Below are 21,407 nucleotides of genomic sequence, written 5' to 3' on the forward strand. Positions count from 1 at the left end.
ACCTCCTGGTGTCCCGTGATGAGGGGAAAAGATCCGACACTGACTGCACAGCACAAAACAACAGCACGGCCAATCAGAGACTCCTATTTCACCCCGTACTCCCTGCCCGTCTTCCCTTCTTACAAGTGTGCACACACACAACTCAGTTACAAGAGAGCACAATAGATCAGCCATACCTGTCAATCAAGTGCACTATGAGTTAATTCTTCTGTCTGCTGTCCAAAAGCAGAGTGCTTTACTGGCTGCCGAGTCACTTTACCCACATAAACTAAACTTATTCTTGCTGTCTGGCACCAGTGACTTACACTGAGGCTGTATGTATATATAGAATTAAGACAATTTAACATGTGTGCAGCTGAACCAAAACCCACAGTGATACCATAATTCAATATACCTATCTGAGAAATGTAATACAGGCAGTGAGACCAATCCTTGCAATTTGACTTTGGCGCTCGCTTTTAACATGAAACTGCAGCGATTGGCTTGAAAAGCGTTTTGTTAAAGGATAAAGGTGAGTCACAGTCGCCTGGAAACTGGCATCCCGGCTAATCCAGCGATAACCACTCACAGGCCTAATTTGGCATGAAGACACCAAAGTGCATGTTTGCATGTCGCTTTGCATGCACGTCTACGTGCACGTGTGTGTCTTTAATTCTGAAAAAATCCAACATTTTCTGTTTATTCAGACTGTGGTTCCATCAGATTTTTAATCCTCCGAACAGCTGTTCCAACTCATTTTGCAGGCCTGGGGAGGAGAGGGGAGGGGCGGGGGGAGGAGGGGGGTGTCAGGGCCACCTCAGCACATACGTGTAAACGAAATTAATGCTTCATAGAGCTTCATAGAGCGTCATAGAGCGGATATTGATTGCATTCATTTCACCAGATCTTCACATATAACAATCTTAGCTCATGCTTTTGATATTCTCACTGAAAACATCGCTCTCTGATAACGGCTGATAACGAGTGGTGGTGACGTAAGGAAAATATAATACATCCTCCTGGAGCAACACATGAGCGCTGATAAAGAAAGTTGCGACGCAAAAAAAAGCAATACGTCCGCGGCGCTGAGAGAAGCGTGACCTCAGAGCTGAGGTGACTTCTGACGGACAAAGAAAACATTTCTCATAGTCCGTCATAGAGCTCTTTAAATGAACTGTCCGAGAATTAACCTAGACCTATAAGCAAACATGAACCAGCAGCTGCAGGAGATATAAAGAAGGACACATTTCAAAATAAAAGTTTTTTCTCAGACTTTAAATATCACGTAATATATAGCTTAAACGTAACATCTGTAATGCAATATATCTCCGTTCCAAACTCCGATCTGATATTTTCCTCTACACACATTAAAACACACCGTGGTCGGAGCTGCAGCCAGTTTTGCTCTATTTGCGCTGCAGCATGACTGCATTGCAATAAAAAAAAAGTCATCTGGTGAAACTATATCGACTACAAAAAACACACAGAGAGAAAACTTTTCATGGTTTTGCAAAAATAAAATCATATTTTTGCTCTTTCCTGCTCGGGCCTGTAATAACTCCAGCTGCATGTCAGCCGAGCGGCCCTGCAGGAGGATCATAAAAAAAACATTTTCTGCAAGATGGAATATATAAAAACACAAACACCTAATGCGGAAAAAATAGGGACTAAATAGGACTTACCACTAAGGCATTGTTTAGAAGGTGAGTAGGGTAATACTTTAGTGTTGAGAGGGTGTTAAGAGGCGAGGAGAGCAGGGGTCAGCGTCCAGGCGGGCAGAGGGGGCAGAGGGAAGGAATAAGTTAAAATGTCGCAAAAACAGTCTGGAGATTAAAACACCACGAGATGCATTGAAGAACTACTGAACACATTTTAAAAATGCAATCAAAGCAATATATTTTTTTTAAAGGTTGCAGATTTTTTTTGCTGCGTCATTGAGGCCTGCAAGGGTTTGGAGAAAGCAAGAAAAGGATCATTCACTGGAAATTACAAGAGAATATGATGTTAGGAAACTGTATTATATGCATTATAGGCTTTAAATGTATTTTTAAAAATGAATGGGAAATTAAAAATAGGAGACAGTGCAGTGGAAGTGGCTTCTATAATCTATACTATTCTCTTGACGAACCTATTATAGCGCTATTGCGTTAAAAAAACAAGCCTAAATATAGATGTGATTTTTATAATCCTAAATTAGATCAACATGAAAAGCACAGCAGAAGTCACACACACACACACACTCGTCCCATTTGCTTCCATTAGCGTCCGTCACAGCACGCTGCTGCTGATCTCCAGCTTTTATCACAGTTAATATTTCATTCGATTGTTGACAATTGTTGTCATATCCGAGGTCCAAGCTCGAATTTTTAATTATTAGCAATTAAATAAACAAAATGTGCCTCTCCGTCTGCAGACGGAGCTGCAAGGGAATGCTGCGTGTGTGTGTGTGTGTGTGAGAGAGAGAGACTGACTCTGTGTGTGTGTGTGTGTGTGTGTGTGTGTGTGTGTGTGGAGAGAGAGAGCTGGTGCTGTGCAGTTCAGGGAATATCAAGCAAACTGCTGTTTAATAAGTTCAATAAGAACTCTCAAACTTTTTTAAATAATGTATTTTAAATATGCAATCAAGGGAAAATCAATCAAATTGTGTATATTTATTCATTTAAAAACATTTTTTAGCAGTTTTTGCAAATTAACCTTCATTAGAAATTAGGAGTAACTCAGTTATTGTGTTGTTTTCCTACACAGCCAATGGCACACTGTAAGTTACCCTCATGTGCAACATGTGTACTGCATTACACTGTATGAGCTTCTGTTGTCAATTAGTATAAAGTGAGTGAATTTATGTAGCTAAATAAAAGCTTCTTTTGTTCAGAGATTATCTGCTGTGAAAAGAATTTTTTTTATCAATTACAGATCAGTCATCAGCTCTAAAGGCCCGTTTTTGAAATGCAGGCCCGACAACACACAGCTGAGGGCTGTATTTAAAAAAAAAAAAGCTGCCAGTGAGTATCATACACACACCCATTTTCTCATTTATAGGCAATATGTTGAATGCTTTAAGCATAATTTAGCAATCTGTTTCTATTTTCTGTCTCTTTCTGGAGTCACTCAGTCTCTCTGAGTCTTAAGTCAACACACTAAGTAGCCTATAATAGCTTCTTCAATAAAATGAAGAATTAAGAGAAAATAATAAAAATCTCCTTTCCGTCTGTGGTGTCAGCGAGAGGACGTTATTATAATATTTTTAAATGGAAACCAGACACAACTGGTGCCCGCACCGAGAGGAGCCGAGAACATCCTCTGAGCCTCCGGTAGCAGTCGTCTGCAGAGGAAAACTCTTTTAATAAAAGCACTGTAAAAATCAGGATTGAATTACACATCAAACAGGCCCTGGCAGTCCACTGTCAGACGAAGCCAATGAGGGATAAACAAGTCTGCTTTATAAGAGTAAAGACTTCCAGCAGCTGTGGGCAGGTCGTTGCCACCGGTTGGCTTACATGAAACCTTCAAAAGCTTATAGAGCCGGAAAAAAGAGGCTTTGTCTGAAAGGGAAACATTCACACTGGAGGTGTGTAAAATGTAGGATTTTTATTAAGAGAGCTAATGTGAAAGATATGGATTAATAGTGTGAGAAGTATTCTGAAATGTTGTGCGGCTGTGCAGAAAGATGCACACACTAATGCTGCAAAAAGTTCTACAAGCAGCGTTAGATTTTAATGTCAGCTCCCTCTCTGCACGTGGCGTTTTAGGTTTAAATTTATGATTAAAAATTGAAGGTTTGATAGGAATAATCACTGACTAAAGCAGAGGAAATAAAAAGAGGTGTAACATATCTGCAAAGCAATTCAAATTGGACAAAAAGAGGTAGAGGTTATTACAGATGCTTCACACCTGAAGAGACTCGTTTCACCACATTGCATCAGATTTAAAAACAAGTTCAAACCCTCACTTATCATTTGGGGAAATTTTCCAGACACTTATCCTTTCTTTTACAGCAACAACAACAGCAAAAAGTAACAAATAGTGTGTGTAAAATATGATTTTGGAGCATTTTTTTGTAAGAAAAAAACCCCAAACAAACAAAAAAACGGTCCCACTTTAACACGAATAGCTTGGTGAAGGCCAAATGAGAGTTTAAAAGTGCAGTTTTACCTGCAACAAATTGTTAGAGTAATCAATTTTACATTAAAAACAGTGACTTTTATTTTGTAATTTTTGCTAAAAATCAATTAACAGGAAACGCGAATTCTGTCAAAAAAAACTCACTTCATTGGAAAAAAACAGGAAAATGAAGATAGAGGCTGAACTATAAATGTAAAAATCAGTGTTGTTCCTGTTAACCTGTAACTAAAAGACAGCACGTGTTGCATTCAAGTGCAGAAACTTGTAAAATAGTCAAACTAGTGCAGCAAAGATCCAGAAAAGCACTATGTCAGAAGATGCAGAATGTGCTGTTCTTCACAGTTTATAATCACACACACACACACGCACGCACGCACACACACACACTCTCTCACACACACACACACACACACACACACCAGCTCCAATGTCTCGCCTCTCCCGGTCTCAGCTCCACATGAAAGCAGCCCCTAAAGGCGGCGGTGTGCGCCCTGCTCTCCTGCACCTCCTCTCAGCGGCCAAAAGCTCCTGCGAGCCCGAGAACACTTGGAAAAATCTTACAGCCGTATTATTAAAACTCCGCTCCACATTTCTGTCTATCCCTGCGCTCTGCTTTTCCCCTCCTCCTGCGGGGCTCCCCTCCTTCTTTTTTATATGAAATACATTTCGGGAGAAGCGCCATTTTCTCTCCAAAAACCCATGTGCGATGGAAACGCGCAAGAAAGTTTCCTGCGGCAGAAAAACCCGCCCGGAGACGGGGCGAGTGTCGGAGAGTTGAGGCTGAAGTTTCACAAATACACAAGAAATAAACACATAAAATAACAGAGAAGCAGCGCAGAGGGAGGAAAAAAAAACCCGGCGTCCCCAAGTACAAGTTCCCCAAACAATGAAAGAAGATAAGACAATTTACCTGTGTCAAGCAGTACGGGGAGTACATGGTTATTTTTAGAAAGGAGAAGTGGAGAGCTTATTTAAGTTGGATGGAAGCTCGGTATAGTGCTGCATTGCAATCGCTCGCCGTCCTGTTTCTCTCACTCCATGCTGCTGCAGCTTACAGTAACCCCGCCTAGAAAGTGAAAGCTTGCACAAACTTTCAGGGGAAAAACTTTGTCTCCCTCCCCTCTCTCCTCTTCTAGGACTTTTATCGCTCTCCTCTTTCTAACGAATTCTCCGAAAAGGCGGCATTTTTTTTTATTTACGCGCAAAAGATTCATCAAGGTGTTGCATGTGACTGTTGAAATCTTTCTTTTTGATCAATCTTCGATGACTGTGTGACCCGCTGAGAAGGGCATATAAAAGTCTTTTACATGGTAATGTTACGCTTTAGTTGCGTTTACTGACCCGCTGAATCCATGTTATGGAAATAATGGAAATAATAAGCAGAAGGAGTCGGTCCGTGTGTGTTTAATGTATGTGTAGTTACACATTTTGACCCGGAGAAAAGAAGGAAACGCACCATCTGAATAGATCAGACTGGAACAGCTGCGAGGCAAAAAAAATAATAAGTTTATATGTAGACTCTATACAGTGAGAGCTTTTGTGATGTGAGGGACATGGACAGCTCTCTGATTTGACTTTGATAATAATCAGAGCTGTCAATAGGTTATAAAAATATCAACTAATTAATCGTTAACATGCTGCGATTAATCACGATAAAATCGCGTTTCCGGTGGCTTAAGACAAAAGTTTGTAATAATGGCGATTTGGCTGTAAAAGGGAGACGTGAGTTGCGGTTTTTGATTCAGATATCTTGAGGTCAGAGGTCAATGACAACCTTTGAAAATTTCAATCTGCCTCAAAATTTAGCCTAACTTTAGAGCTTTATTAGTTACGGAAGCCCAAGACGGCCATGCTTGAATATTTTTTGATGCTGTTATCTCGAGATCTGGAGTTAATTTTGTTGTTATTTCAAGAATACAAACTTTTGTTTTCTCGTTATAATGACATAATTAACGCTTAATCACTACATCCATTCTAAATTAAAAAGGATATACCACAATATTGTAGGGGGGGTGTCATTAATATTAGCCAGCAAAATAATGATTATTACTGGAAAATGTACATCTTTTCAAAATAAAAGTCCAGCATTTCTATTTTTAAATAAGGAAACAACCTTTCGTAAGTGGAAACAAGTTTATTATCTCATCATCACAAGTGTAGAAGAGCATGTTTTCTCAAGGGAAAGAGATACTTAACTCAAGAGAATGGCATTGTTTTGGGCTTACGTAATTTCTCCCCACTCCTGAAAAGTTGTCATGACATGGTTTACATCAATGGTTTCTTCAGGTCTTCTAGTTTCTTATAATGCAAACATCATCTTCACTCTATAACGTGTCCTTAAAACTCAGCCTGCAATAGCCTGAATCTTTTATTGTTGCGTAAATCGAAATGAAACATTTGAAATTAATTGCGAAAATGAAAGCGTTAATTTTCCCAGCAGTATTAATGTATATATACTAGTGAATAAGCCAGGGTTATGCAAGTACAATTCAATCGCATGACTAAAATTTTCTGTTACAGCTCTGTGAGGATTTCAGCTCTTAAGTCTCATGCATTAAAAGCTAAAGTTTGCACTGGATTATATACTTAAATTCATTTGCAGGCGTTTGAATCAACGCATTATCTCATCACAGGCTGTAAAGTTAAGACTATTTATTTACTGAACCATATTTGACCCAGTCTGGAACCCACAACTGTAGTTTAAAAACCAGTGAAGTGAGTCCAAGCCAAACAGCATTCACTATGAAGTAGAAAACTAGCAAACAGTGGAGACAGACATATAATCACAGCATCTGAGCAGTATCAAAATACTAAATCGTGCTAAATTGGGGCGTGTGAGGAAACAAAGTGGTGCACAAACAGTGAGTGATACACATATCACATAAAAGTCATGAAATAAAGTTTCTTGGCGCGGGTCCTGAGTGTGGTACAGTGGGAATTTGGGGTGGGAGTGAAGTCATTGTAAAGAAGCGGAGCTGAAATTTTGGGCCTGACATCGGAGTCCCACAGATTTATGAAGCCTACTGCTTGTGCATGTCTACCGCAAGCCTCTGCAGGCGAAACAAAGGGATCTGGGCGCTGTGTGGCCAATTACTGCACGCGGCCAGATAGGCGAGCCAGAGATGCAGGCGGGGAGGGAGAAAGTGTGTGGTCAGGAGTGTATACGTACACCACAAAACTGTAACCTCCTGGCCTCGCCGCCGCACAAATACCAGCATTCCTCTCAGTGAATATGATACATGTCTGATATAAAACACACAGACACACCCTTTAACACAGGGGTCTCAAACTCTAATTACCTGGGGGCCGCTGGAGGCAGTATCAAAATGACCCAAAAAAAGACACAAAATGACTAAAAAAAAAGACACAAAATGACCAAAAAAGACACAAAATGACTGAAAAAAAACCACTAAATTACTTTAAAAAAACACAAAATGACCCAAAAAAGACACAAAATTACAAAATAAAGACACAAAATGACAGAAAAAAACTAAATTACTTAAAAAATAAACAAAATAACCCAAAAAAAGACACATTACTAAAAAAAGACACAAAATGACCAAAAAAGACACAAAATGACTGAAAAAAAACACTAAATTACTTTAAAAAAAACACAAAACGACCCAAAAAAGACACAAAATGACAGAAAAAAACTAAAATACTTAAAAAATAAACAAAATAACCCAAAAAAAGACACAATTATTTAAAAAAAAGCCACAAAATTATCAAAAAAAGTAATTAAATGGACCTTCCACACACAACACGGTAAAGTGCCATTCATATTGAACCCACATTAAACTTTCATATCAAGGTGGGGGCCACAAAATATCATCACAAGGGCCGCAATTGGCCCGCGGGCCGCGAGTTTGAGACCCATGCTTTAACACAAAATGACCAAAAAAGACACAAAATGACTGAAAAAAACCCACTAAATTACTTTAAAAAAAACACAAAATTACCCAAAAGAGACCCAAAATTACAAAATAAAGACACAAAATGACAGAAAAAATCTAAATTACTTAAAAAATAAACAAAATAACCCAAAAAAAGACACAAAGACACAATTATTTAAAAAAAGCCACAAAATTACCACAAAAAAAAGCCACAAAATTATCAAAAAAAGTAATTAAAGGGACCTTCCACACACAACACAGTAAAGTGCCATTCATATTAAACCCACATTAAACTTTCATATCAAGGTGGGGGCCACAAAATATCGTCACGAGGGCCGCAATTGGCCCGCAGGCCGCGAGTTTGAGACCCATGCTTTAACACCTTGTTGCTTTCTCTTCAGGCAGGTGTATTGACTTCAGAGCCACTGCTCGCTGCATTTAAAAGGATAGTCTGGGTTCCCAGCTCTCAGTCATTAAAAGCACCGCGAGTGCAAAAGGTTAGAGCGAGCGGTTAGACGGGGATCAAACCCCCCCTCCTTTATAGAGTCGACTTGCATGCAACACACGCAAACACTCCTCTGCCGTGGCTCCTTAAATGAGCCACACATTTAGTGGTCTGTGTGAGTAAATCTCTCATTAAGTAACACATGGTAGAGCCATATGCTATGGTTGGTGGGTCTGCTGCGGCTCGGCTTTTTCACACGCTTCGAATATACATATTTACCACTGCTGCAGAGTGGCCAGCGCTGTAATGACTTCACCCATCAGCTCGGAGCTGTTGTACAGTTGCATTAAAAACAGAGGCTTTGGCTAATAAATGATCAGAGGGCTTATTTATTACTGTGTCGACTACTTCGGGGAAGCTTTCGGTCTGCAAAAACAGGTTGTTCGAGGATGACAGTGACCACAAATTTGCCCAAAATGATCACACGCGGTATGATGCGACACCTGTGTGAGAAGATGGTGTGCAGCTCAATGGGAGATAAGCAAATAGTGTGGTTGTTTTGTTTTTAACCGAGCAGATGTCAGCAACGGTTGCCGTTTACTTTACAGTAAAATACAGACAGCTGTGGTTGCCAGAACTTCACCTGTAAGAAATACAGTGAGCGTATGTAAATGTAAATATCAGCAAAAAAACTGTAATTTATACTGAATAATCCCATTACTGACAGGATAATTGTGTCATCATGGTATTTCTCCATTCATTTGACATGAAAATTGTTTATTTTTACAGCACAACTGTGTGTTTTCTACAGTTTATGACAGTAGAATTTAAAGTTTTATGCTGTTCTTTGATTTACAGTAATTAAAAGTATGTACTACGGTGGTGTACAATGTTCAATTTTACGACCTATTTCTGATGCAATTTGACAGTGCTGTACAGGTATAGTATAAATAGTATAAATACTGTGAAAGAAGCAATAGAAGTGCACACAGGCCAGAGAAACTGTGTCTTTAAATGAGCCGTCAGGACTTCAGTGAGGTGTGAGACATTTTCTAAGCAGGACTTTCAGCCTTGTTAGACAATCATTGTTTGATATTTTCATTTTCTTACTAAATTCATAATATCATTGAGCACTTTTAAATCTAAACAGAGTACTTGAGGATGACTCTATAACATGTACTCGTCTTTCATAATTTGTTTGTAAATGTAATCATTTTTGCTTTTTTGTTTGTTCTTGGTTTATGTTTTAACGGTTTCATTTTGTAATTGTTTTGTATTTGTTGCTGCCTATCTTGGCCAGGTCTCCCTTGAAAAAGAGGTTCTTAATCTCAAAGGTTAAAATAATAATGCTTTTTTTCTTGCCTATATCAGTGCCAGCAGACTCATAATAAAACATGGGAAATCCAGAATGACATTGATATTTAACTACAAAATGCACCCAGATTTCCACAGAGTTGACAGTTCACTAAGGAGTGATTGTTAAAAACTGTGATTATGGAAGAGTCATTGTAAATATGTTTAATACCAAAACACATTTTTTCCTACTCACATTTTCTGAATGTATTATTCTGCAGGCCGGGCTGGAAGCTCTAGTGGCCGTAGTAATTATGAATGAAGCCTGGGCAGAAGTGACATCACAGAGAGTAAAAGCAAAGGTTAAAGGTCGGATTTGGACTATAAAGAACAACAAAGTCCACTGAGGGCCGGCAGGTCAAACCCAGGAGAGTGGTGTTTGTGTCCAGTGTGAACCAAAAGTTAAAATTATTATTTGAAATTACGTGACTTAACTTTTGTGTCTAGACATGGACATAAATGCACGGTTGTAATACATTTATTTTCAGACTCAATTCTCTGTTAATTGTTGTTTCATTGTCATTGTGACATGTTTGGAAGAGATTGATTAATAAAGTTTTGAGAAGATATACACTTAATCTGTCAAGAATCAATCACATTGTCATGGAAAAAGGTAAAAATATATATTTTATTCCAACTTTATGAGCAACAGTGTACTTCACATCCATTTATTTTACTTTTTTAACTTTCTTTGTCAAGCCTTACTATGTACTTTCCCCCCTAATCTTTGAAATTGCAATCATTCACAACGTTAAAGACGTGTTCAAAACAAAAAAAGTGTCGATAAGGGCTCTTCAAAGTTTTGTGTTTTTTAAAAATGCCAACATATTTATACTGTTTTTACAATGTTAATCAGTCAAGCATTTTCTGCTCACAATTTATTTTTTCTTTGTCATTGGCATTAATGATAAATATTGCTTCTTCTTTTTTTTTTTTACAATTGACTTTAGTGTTTTTTGTATAGGCTACATTTGAAAAAATAAAATAAAATGTTCTTATCCTAGCTCCTTATAAGGGCCTTATGTTGTGATGTGGTTCTGCTTTCTTTAAATTTGGTAAATTATTATGATTGTTTGCGGTTGAACTCACTTATATCACTTTTGTTTTTATGTCTGAAGAGCTAATTGTCCTTAATTTGTATGCATATGCTGTCCCATATTGCTGTCCCATATTGTATGGGACAGCATAATATACACTGTAAAACCCAACTTATTGTTTCAACTTAAATATTTGAGTGTCAATGCTGCGAAAGAATTTTATGTCAAGACAACAAGGGAAAAGAAGTTACCTCAAATGATTCTTGATATTTGACTCAATATTTTAGGTTAAAATGACTTTTTTTGCACAAATCATGTTGTATTGAAAAGGAAAATTTTGTTATAATAACAAACAGGCAACATTGAGTTTTACAGTGTATGATTACAGACATTCAAAGCTTCATTTGAATACCTCAGTAGAAGCTTTGAATGTAAAAAAAAAAAAAAAAAAACAGTACACTTCGTACAGCCCTGGTTTTTGATTTGACTATTGACAGAAATGACTTGAGAAGACAGATTGTTTTCTTGTGCGATGCCGGACACTTACTGGCCTCTCAAAATCCTTCAAATGATACAATCTGACAGAGAAATGAGCTCATGACTCACATCCACACTACAACCACACGCAAGCCCACATCTCTTCATGTGAAGGGGGGCCTCGATCCAAAAAGGTCGGGGCTTCAAGAAGTGAACAAAGACACTGCAACATCTTTTATACCCCTCCAAAACAGGGTATAAAAAAGGGTTTTCATTCAGATATCTTGAGGTCAGAGGTCAATGACAACCTTTCAAAATTTCAATCTGCCTCAAAATTTAGCCTAACTTTAGAGTTTTATTAGTTACGGAAGCCCAAGACGGCCATGCTTGAATATTTTTTTAATGCCGTTATCTCGAGATCTGGAGTTAATTTTGTTGTTATTTCTAGAATACAAACTTTTGTTTTCTCGTTATAATGACATAATTAACGCTTAAACACTTCATCCATTCTATTAAATGAATATTGTAGGGGCGATGTCATTAATATTAGCCAGCAAAATATTGATAATGACTGAAAAATAACTGGAAAATGTGCATCTTTTCAAAATAAAAGTCCAGCATTTCTATTTTTAAATAAGGAAACAACCTTTCGTAACTCGTAACTTTCTCGTTATAATGACATAATTAACGCTTAATCACTACATCCTTTCTAAATTAAAAAGGATATACCACAATATTGTAGGGGCGATGTCATTAATATTAGCCAGCAAAATATTGATAATGACTGAAAAATGACTGGAAAATGTACATCTTTTCAAAATAAAAGTCCAGCATTTTTTTCTTTTAAATAAGGAAACAACCTTTCGTAACTCGTGGAAACAAGTTTATTATCTCATCATCACAAGTATAAAAGAGCGTGTTTTCTCTAGGTAAAGAGATACTTAACTCAAGAGAATGGCATTGTACTGGGCTTACGTCATTTCTCCCCACTCCTGAAAAGTTGTCATGACATGGTTTACATCTACGGAAGCCCTGAACCGCAAGTGAAGAATTTTTTTTTTGAGATGTTATCTTGTTATTTCGAGATAATATCTCGTTATTTCAAGATAATATCTCATTATTTCGAGATAATACACATATTTAAAAAAAAAAAAAGAATAAAAAAAAAAAAAAATCTTCCAAAATTTTTTTTTTCTTCAGATATTCGAGATATTTTTTCTTCGTTATTTCGAGATAACACACCTATGTAAAAAAAATATATATTTTTTTTTTCCATTTTTTTTTTACATAGGTGTGTTATCTCGAAATAACGAGAAAAAAAAAAAGAAAAAAAAAATAAGAATTAAAAAAAAAAAAAATCTTCCAAATTTTTTTTTTTCTTCAGATATTATCTCGTAATTACGAGATAATATCTGAATATACGAGAAAAAAAAAATACGAGATTTTTTTTTTTTTTTTAATTCTTTTTTTTTTTTTTTACATATGTGTATTATCTCGAAATAATGAGATATCATCTTGAAATAACGAGATATTATCTCGAAATAACAAGATAACATCTCAAAAAAAAAATTCTTCACTTGCGGTTCAGGGCTTCCGTATACATCAATGGTTTTTCAGGGTATAAAAAAAAATCATATTCAGCTTTAATGCACTTTTTTTAAAAGCGATTGCCTTGTCATCGCGCGAAGCCTGCCTGACATGTAAGCCAAGTGCACACAGAGAAATAAAAGGAGAAAGAAGGGAGCCGTGATGCACATTATACAGAGCTAAGCCCCCAACAGCAGACCTCCTGGTGAGAAGTTGGAGGTGGACACCCTCCTGTGGATGTTCTTGAACTCGCTGCCCCTGGAATCCAATCCAGCTCCAGCGACGCTCCTCCCCCTCTCCAAAACTCTCCTCTACCAGCCGTGCTACTCAATTACAGCCATAATGGTTCATTTCTGTACCCCGAGACACACGATACACTGTAGCAACCCAGATTCTGTGTGAGACTTGGCGTAAGTCTTAACTCTGGGAAACAAAGACTGTAGCCTAGAAAACTGGCTCCCACCTCATTAACAATCACATTTTCAGTCATACACACACACACACACACACCCTCCCTCTCTCCTCTCACCCTCCCCATGCTCACTCCTTTGTTTTTATTACCATTCTATATCACTGTGCTGATCGCTGTAAATCCACTGCGCTCGCAGGGAGGATTTTTCTCCTTTTTCTTCTTTTTTAGAAAAGCTGCTCACTTTCTTTAACTTTGTATTCCTCTCGCTTTTATACAACTAGGCATGCTGCACATTATCGTCATAATTTTCACTCCCATGAGGCGGAGGGCGCTTCGGTGAAGTTGCAAAGGCCCCCTTTTTTTTTTTTTTTTCTTAAATGTGCGTGTGGAAATAATGATTGTAATGGTTTGCAGCTGAGTAGAGGGAGCTGTGAATGACATTATGATTGTGGTGCAATTACCAAGAGCATGAAAACAGACTGTCAGTCATAGTAATGAGTAATGACTCAAGTAACACATTGAATACAACACATGAAATAATAATAATAATAATAATAAAAATAATAATAGATGCATACCCTGTATGAATCTGATACTACAAAGCATTCAGGCATCCCAGGACCTCTGGAGGGTTCTTCGTTCAACAGAAAGGTTTCGGTTGCCTGAAATGTAACACAACAGTCATTTACTCATTAGTTAGTTAGATTACTCACTGTCTTTATGTTCAGGGAGTCTAAGAACACACAGAAAAGCTGCCTGAAAAGCTGTAAACGGAGATTTGGGACGTGAGAATTAAAGCCCGACCAATCTGGGATTTTTGTGGCCGATACCGATTTAGAGGGGATTCATTCAGAGATATACCAATATAGCAGCTGATTTATTGAACTGGAATGAAAATAAACCTTTTCTATATACACTACCGGTCAAAAGTTTTAGAACACCCCACTTTTTCCAGTTTTTTATTGAAATTCAAGCAGTTCAAGTCAAATGAACAGCTTGAAAGGGTACAAAGGTAAGTGGTGAACTGCCAGAGGGAAATAAAAAAAGGTAAGCTTAACCAAAACTGAAAAATAATGTACATTTCAGAATTATACAAGTAGGCCTTTTTCAGGGAACAAGAAATGGGTTAACAACTTAACTCTATGGAGTCTTGGGCTATTTTGTCCATTTTTGAATTATTTTCATGTCTTTGTAAGTCATTTTGTGTCTTTTTTTGGTCATTTTGTGTCTTTTTTTAGTCATTTTGTGTCTTTTGGTGTCTTTTTTTAGTCATTTTGTGTCTTTCTTTAGTCATTTTGTGTCTTTTGGTGTCTTTTTTGGTCATTTTGTGTCTTTTTTGGGTAATTTTGTGTCTTTTTTTAGTCCTTTAGTCCAACATAAAATGTGATTTTGAATCTTTTTATTTTACATTCAAAACACTATCATGCTCAATCAAGAATTTTAAATGTTGCAAATGTGCATTCATTTCAGAGTGCATAATTTTCAATTAAATTCTGGAAAAACTTTTGACCAGTAGTGTATATTGTCAACTGATTTTGCACTGTTAAAATGTACCCACAATGTTGTTTTACTATTAGGGCCTGATTGATATAGTATTTTTGAGGCCAGTACTAATTAAGAGGGAAAAAATTCACAGATTACCGTTACAGCAGCTGATAGTGATATTTTTGAGCTGGAATGAAAATATACCTTTTCTTTGTGGCCTATTGTAGATATATGTATATATGTATTTATTGTTATTGGCTTATATGTTGTCCAATATGCACCGATATGAAAACTTTTTTTAACCAAAAACTAGTGGTGGAAGAAGTATTCATATCTCTTACTTAAGTAAGTACTAATATCACACTGTGAAATTACTCCACTACAAGTAAAACTTCCTATCAGTATCAGCATCAAAATGTACTTAAAGTATCAAAAGTAAAAGTACTCGTTATGCAGAAGGCACCCACTCAGATTGTTTTATGCATTCTAAATATATTATTAGATTATTTGTAGTGATGCATTTATATAAGCAGTGTTTTAATTTTGTAAAGACAGGGCATTTCATTTTACCACTAAATATACTGTTATGTGGTTTAATTTAAAAAATGTTAATCACTTTAAATTGATCATGTTTTTCATGTTAAATCTTGACCTGAAAAGTAACTAGTAATAAAAACTGTCAGCTAAATGTTGTGGTGTAAAAAGTACAATATTATATTTGCCTCAAAATGTAGTGGAGTAGAATTATAAAGTTACATAAAATGGGAGTACTCAAGTAAAGTCCAAGTACCTCAAAGTACCACTAGAGAAAACAAGGCTTGAATTGATTTATGGTGTGAATAGAAATGGCGTCTTTATCATGTGTGAAAGGTTCTTTCCTCTGACGGCTGAAAAGTAACAGCGAACGGGCAGTTATAAGTTGTAGGACTAGATTCCAAAGTATATAGTCAACAATGTAGATATCTTCTATGTGCAATGTATATTTTAATGATTAGAAAAGGTGTATTTTAATTGCAGCTCAAAAATTCACTTTATCAGCCACCATATCAGTAATCAGTGAATTAAACCCCTTGGTATCAGCCTCAAAAATCCCTCGGGTCCTAATTAATATAAATAGATAGATAATTATTATGGTATGTGTTACACTGTACATACAATGTATTATATGGTTGACTAGATCACAATCTTTGGAGAAGTAATCCCAGACCTTACTGCCTGTTGGCCGTCGCTTTTTAGTCATCATTAAGTAGTAGTAAAATATATATTTTTATTAGGTGATGATGGCACCATTTCCATTAACCCTAAAAATCACAACATATACCAAAAGGAACCTGGTCTCACAGGAATCCGTGGAATAGCCACGGATTCGCTTAACTCAAAATCCGTGGAATAGCCACGGAATCACTCAAATTTCCGTGAAACTGACACGGATTTCGCTACAATGCAAGTTAATATTTTTTCCGATTGGTTTGTCCCAAGTCACGTGACTTTCAAGGTCCTGGCGGTGAGAACAAAAAGCATGGCGGACAGTTCTCTCATTTTTAGTGAAAAAAAAATCAATATTTTGACTTAGTTTCAGCATAAAAATGGATTTTGATCACATTTCTAGCGAGAAATATATGTTTTATTTTCTAAATATTCACTCAGTGAATGTACATAATCACATTCCTGTGAGACCATGTTGCTTTTCAACATGGTCTCGGGAATCCGTGAAATAGCCACGGATTCGCTTAACTCAAAATCCGTGGAATAGCCACGGAATCACTCTAATTTCTGTGAAACTGACACGGATTTGGCTACAATGCAAGTTAATGACAGTCATATCCCGTGGCTATTCCAACATACAAAGTGATTATGTACATTCACTGAGTGAATATTTAGAAAATAAAACATATATTTCTCGTTAGAAATGTGATCAAAATCCATTTTTATGCAGAAACTAAGTCAAAATATAGATTTTTTTCACTAAAAATGAGAGAACTGTCCGCCATGTTTTTTGTTCTGACTGCCGGGACCTTAAAAGTCACGTGACTTGGAACAAACCATTCGGAAAAAATATGAACTTGCATTGTAGCAAAATCCGTGTCAGTTTCACGGAAATTTGAGCGATTCCGTGGCTATTCCACGGATTTTGAGTTAAGCGAATCCGTGGCTATTTCACGGATTCCTGTGAGACCAGGTTGAAAAGATACAGCCAATATCGGCCCAACCGATATATATCGCTCTATCTCATCTTTACATTCTACACACACACACACACACACACACACACACACACACACACACAGTTCCCAGTGTGTGCTGCCTGCCTGGACCCATATGCTGTGCAGGCCCGAGGCCCGGCCCTGCCACTCACCACCACTTGAATGGGGAGCAAAGTGTTTAGCTGCCGTACCCACACACACAATACTCCAACACAATGGCATTTCCTGTCCCTGCTATTTCACCTGCATGGTCACTTTTCTGTCAGCGCGCACTGATTCAGCACAAATCATTCACACACAGTCACATGCACGCTCACATACTACACACACACTCGCACATACAGAGGCCATATACATACGTCTGCTGCCCACATATACAAACACAAGCTGTTGGCCCCGAGTAGCGGCCTTTCACTGATAGATGCAGCTAAAGTATTTATTCTAAGTGTTTGTTTCTATTCAACGCAGTTCATTTGTATGCCGTGGGACGCGCCAGCACAGACTTGGGCTCTGAATGAGCATCCATTGCAGTTCTGCTGTCAATTGAGGCAGCCAGGCCAGACAACATGGATGGGAGGGAACCACAGGCTGAGGATCTGGATCAGGGATGGCAGTTCTGGCTGGTTAGCTGGCCCGTGGCTATTACTTTTTAAGTCCAAACTGGTACAAATTGGTTTTCGCCAGGCTAAATTTGAATGTCTGTTTTGGATATCAACTAAACCTGTTAGGCGAGGGCTAAAAATGACTAGGTTAATGAAAATAACTTTTTAAGTTCAGGGGAGGAAAGAAGTTTAATACCAGGAGCTTTAAGTTAAGTTTCTGGATAGAGGAGAGGGAATAATCCTATTTTCCAGAATTTTTTACGTTCTCGTCTCTAAACATACCTTAAGCAGAAACAAACACCGACCCAAAACAGGAACAAACATTGCTCGTAGCCTGCTACAAAATGTAAAGTTATACTATTTAAACTGGCATGTGAGGTAAACAATCTTTTAGGGAATTCAAACAGACATTAGGTTACTTAAGCATTTACATATGCACACAAATACGGGATTGCACTTGGAGAAATACATGCGCAGACACATGCATAAACACACAGCACTATAATAAGTCCCAGACTTGGGCTAACCGAGCTGCGGCTGGAGACTCAGGCTATTCATATCCTTCAGAATGAGAGGTTACAGCTCGAGCCTTTTCCCTTTCCCTTTTACTGTAACACAGGAAGGACATCTGTGTGTGTGATTTCACTCCATCTCTCCGGCGGAAAGGTCTAGCAGATTGATTAACATAAGATTAACATTGGTTTTGTTTAGTGAGGGCCATGTGAAGCGGGGAAAAAAAATTAAAAATTCAAGTCATCCAAGTGACTAAGAAAACAGTCCTCATGGCGTTCAGCCTCAGCATCCAACCCCTGGCCTGTCATCATTAATATGTGGGGAAACACTGGAGGAAAACCATTTGAAACCATTTGTCCCACTAAATGGTGCCCTTGTCAAGCTCCCTGGGCTTTTTGTTAAGCTCTTAAACTGCCCGGTCCAGCTGAAGGATATATTTTACTCTGTTGATAATCACAGAGCAGCACAGAACAAGACGCACTGGTCGTCCTAGTTCCCTCTTTTTTGACAGGTTTTGAGTCATTTAGAGTTGAAAAATGGTTTGTGTTGGACACAATGAAGTTCAGGCTGAAAACCGCTATATAACAATAATTATGAAAAGATAAAGATGTGGGTCTTAATGAATGAAGCATATCTCTGACCATATCTTCCTCTAATTTCTTTGAGACTGATTATTTGATGTAGCTCCCTGCAGCACTGGCCCCTTTCCCCCCTGTTCTGTCAGTTTTTATGGAGCATGGTATCAATTATATATATGTGTGTAACTATATATACATATGCAGCATATGCCCAATCCATATGGCCGGCCTAGAGCTAGAATAGACGCAGAGGCTCATGTAATTAACACTTAAAAAGCTCTAGAAATCATTTGATGTCTGGAATGTTGACTTTTTTGGTGACCGAGACCGAGTGTAATACAACACTGTAATGGTTGTCAGATTTTATCAATGGAGAGCGCAGACAATGTCTTTATGAGTGCAAACAAAGTGGAAAAGAGGATGGGGAAATCTCAGAGCTCAGGCCAGGGGACAGAAGAGAACTTTTGCTTTCTTGGTCAGTCATAGCTCGAGTGTCCATGTCATATATGTGTGACGTATTAAAGAGATTATTCAGAGAAGTGCGAAATTCACCTGGTGCTTTTTCCCTGCGAGTGGACTGAAAAGATATATATATATATAAATATATATAAATCACGTGTGCGAGTATAAATTAGCCCTATTTGTGCTCTCAGAACCTTTGTCCTGTGATCCAGTCAAATAGTGTTCCCAACACTTTTTTTCACCAGTTATTCAATCACAGGTCACATGTTTAAAAGTATTAAAGGTACTTGTATTTTGGAGACAGACGACATCTATTAAATCACATGAAATATGGATCAGATGACTATGTGTAATGTCAAGTGGTGAACCCACAGAGAATTATCCTCTGAATTTCGTGATTTTTTTCGTAATTTTGTGGCCAACAACTTTATGTGTTGTTTCGTTCTCAGAGCTTGTATCATGTTTTCGATTGCATCTGGCAGCTGTTTTGACCAAAAAGTGGCAACCTCTTGGTCATAAAAATTCCTTAAATCGGCATTCTTTCTAATGGCCAGCAGGGGGCGACTCCACTGGTTGCAAAAAGAAGTCCAACTGTGTGAAAGTCGTCATTTTCCTTATAAGTTTAATGACTAGTATTTTTCAATACTGCATCGTGTTCATTTTGGAAATAATCCTCCCATTTAGAGTAAAATAGAGGATAGAGCAGGCTATGCTTTAGGGCACGGCTAGCTTTTGAATCAAAGGAACTTTGCTGTCTAAAAGTGCAGTTTAGTGAACACTTTAAGTAATAATTTGCTGATTTTTGCACTATGTTAACTGAGCTAGCTATCTGACACTAGCACTATTTTACCTGATAACTTAGCTGCACCCTCTGCTCCAAATATGGTCATTTCTGGCTCAGAAAATTGGCTAAAATGCCAACCTCGAGGCTTCAATACCATAGCCCTCACACCAATGCGTGACGGGTCAGTAAGTCCACATATACAGTCCATTGAAAATATAATAAAAATATAATATAATAATATATTAGCTTCCCAGCACCAAACAATAGACAAAGTTAGCAACTAGCTGGTGAACATAGTGAAACATTTAGCTCTTACAGAGGGAAACAGTTCCCTCAGGAGTTGGTGGAGACCAAAGAGAGTTAAAAGTAGACTAAATACTGGACTTACATGGTGACCAGAGATACAACTCTGAATGAATCACGTTTTCAATTGCATCTGGCAGATGTTTGAGGCAAAAAAAAAGGCTTCTAATGGTCAGCAGGGGGCAAAAAGAAGTCTGAATGTGTGAAAGTTACTTAAAAGGTGATCATAAGTCAGTGTGTTATGTACACAGCTTGTTTCTGCTGCCCCCAAGTGGCCAAAAAATGTTACTGCTGGTTGCTGATGTAATTAATTAATAATTGTGAGTTTACATGAATTGAACTGTAGTGTACATTGGTAACACTATCTGGCAAAATCTCTACTGAGTCCTAAGGTCACTAATGAGTCATGAGTTGTTTAGCTAGCTTTACCTAAAGACTAGAAGCAACTTAACCATAGTGGTACACCAACAAAAACATAATTATTTATAGAGAAGCACTTCCCCAGTCATAGGACTCATGAACATATTTTCAGACTATTGGACCCTCTGTTTGCAAACTGAAAGTTGTAATAACAATTATAAAACACAGAAATACAAGAATATTAATTTGAGCAAAACTAGCTTACTGTATCAAACCTTGCTAGCATGAATTACTAGGTTTAATTTGATCCAAAACTTATTTAAACACAAAACACATTTAAATATGAAGATTACTGTGAAAACTAACCTCATGCCTCTTCAGGGGCTAAAACATAAAACATTGAACTCCTTGACGTTACCTTTACAGTTTAATCTCACTTTTTTTTTTAGTTTTTTACGATCGACAGGAAGTCTCTTTTTGTCCTTTCAAAATAAAAGTTATCAAAACAGGCTTTTGGATAGTACTCTAAGCTATATATATATATATATATATATATATATATATATATATATATATATATATATATATATATATTATTTTGCCCATGTATACATGTTTTATACATACTGGAGTATGTAAAAAAACAAATCGATTAATCAATGAATTGATTGTTAACGTTATAGATACTTGAGTTGGCAGGTTTCTTTCAAACGCCCATCCCACTGCTTAAAAACACAACTAGTCATTTTTGGACAGAGACAGTCTTGCTGTTTCATCCATCTCCGGTCTTTATGTGAAGCTAAACTCAATC

At 37.4% G+C, this 21,407-nt stretch overlaps 1 protein-coding gene across 2 annotated transcripts in view; it reads right to left on the bottom strand.

Annotated features, from left to right (window-relative positions):
- The window catches only part of LOC131983741 (nuclear factor 1 X-type-like), a 223,784-nt gene that overhangs the window by 193,609 nt on the left and 8,768 nt on the right, over positions 1 to 21,407 (bottom strand). The window contains exons 2-3 of one of the 2 annotated variants that reach the window (XM_059348540.1): positions 13,884 to 13,967; positions 1,662 to 1,697 (exon numbers count right to left, since the gene is read on the bottom strand). In XM_059348540.1, the coding sequence (XP_059204523.1) occupies positions 1,662 to 1,697; positions 13,884 to 13,967 (120 nt within the window). The remainder of the gene's footprint in view (positions 1 to 1,661; positions 1,698 to 13,883; positions 13,968 to 21,407) is intronic. The other variant, XM_059348541.1, reaches the window with a different exon arrangement.

The sequence above is a fragment of the Centropristis striata genome, chromosome 13, assembly GCF_030273125.1.
Source record: "Centropristis striata isolate RG_2023a ecotype Rhode Island chromosome 13, C.striata_1.0, whole genome shotgun sequence".
Lineage (NCBI taxonomy): Eukaryota > Metazoa > Chordata > Actinopteri > Perciformes > Serranidae > Centropristis > Centropristis striata.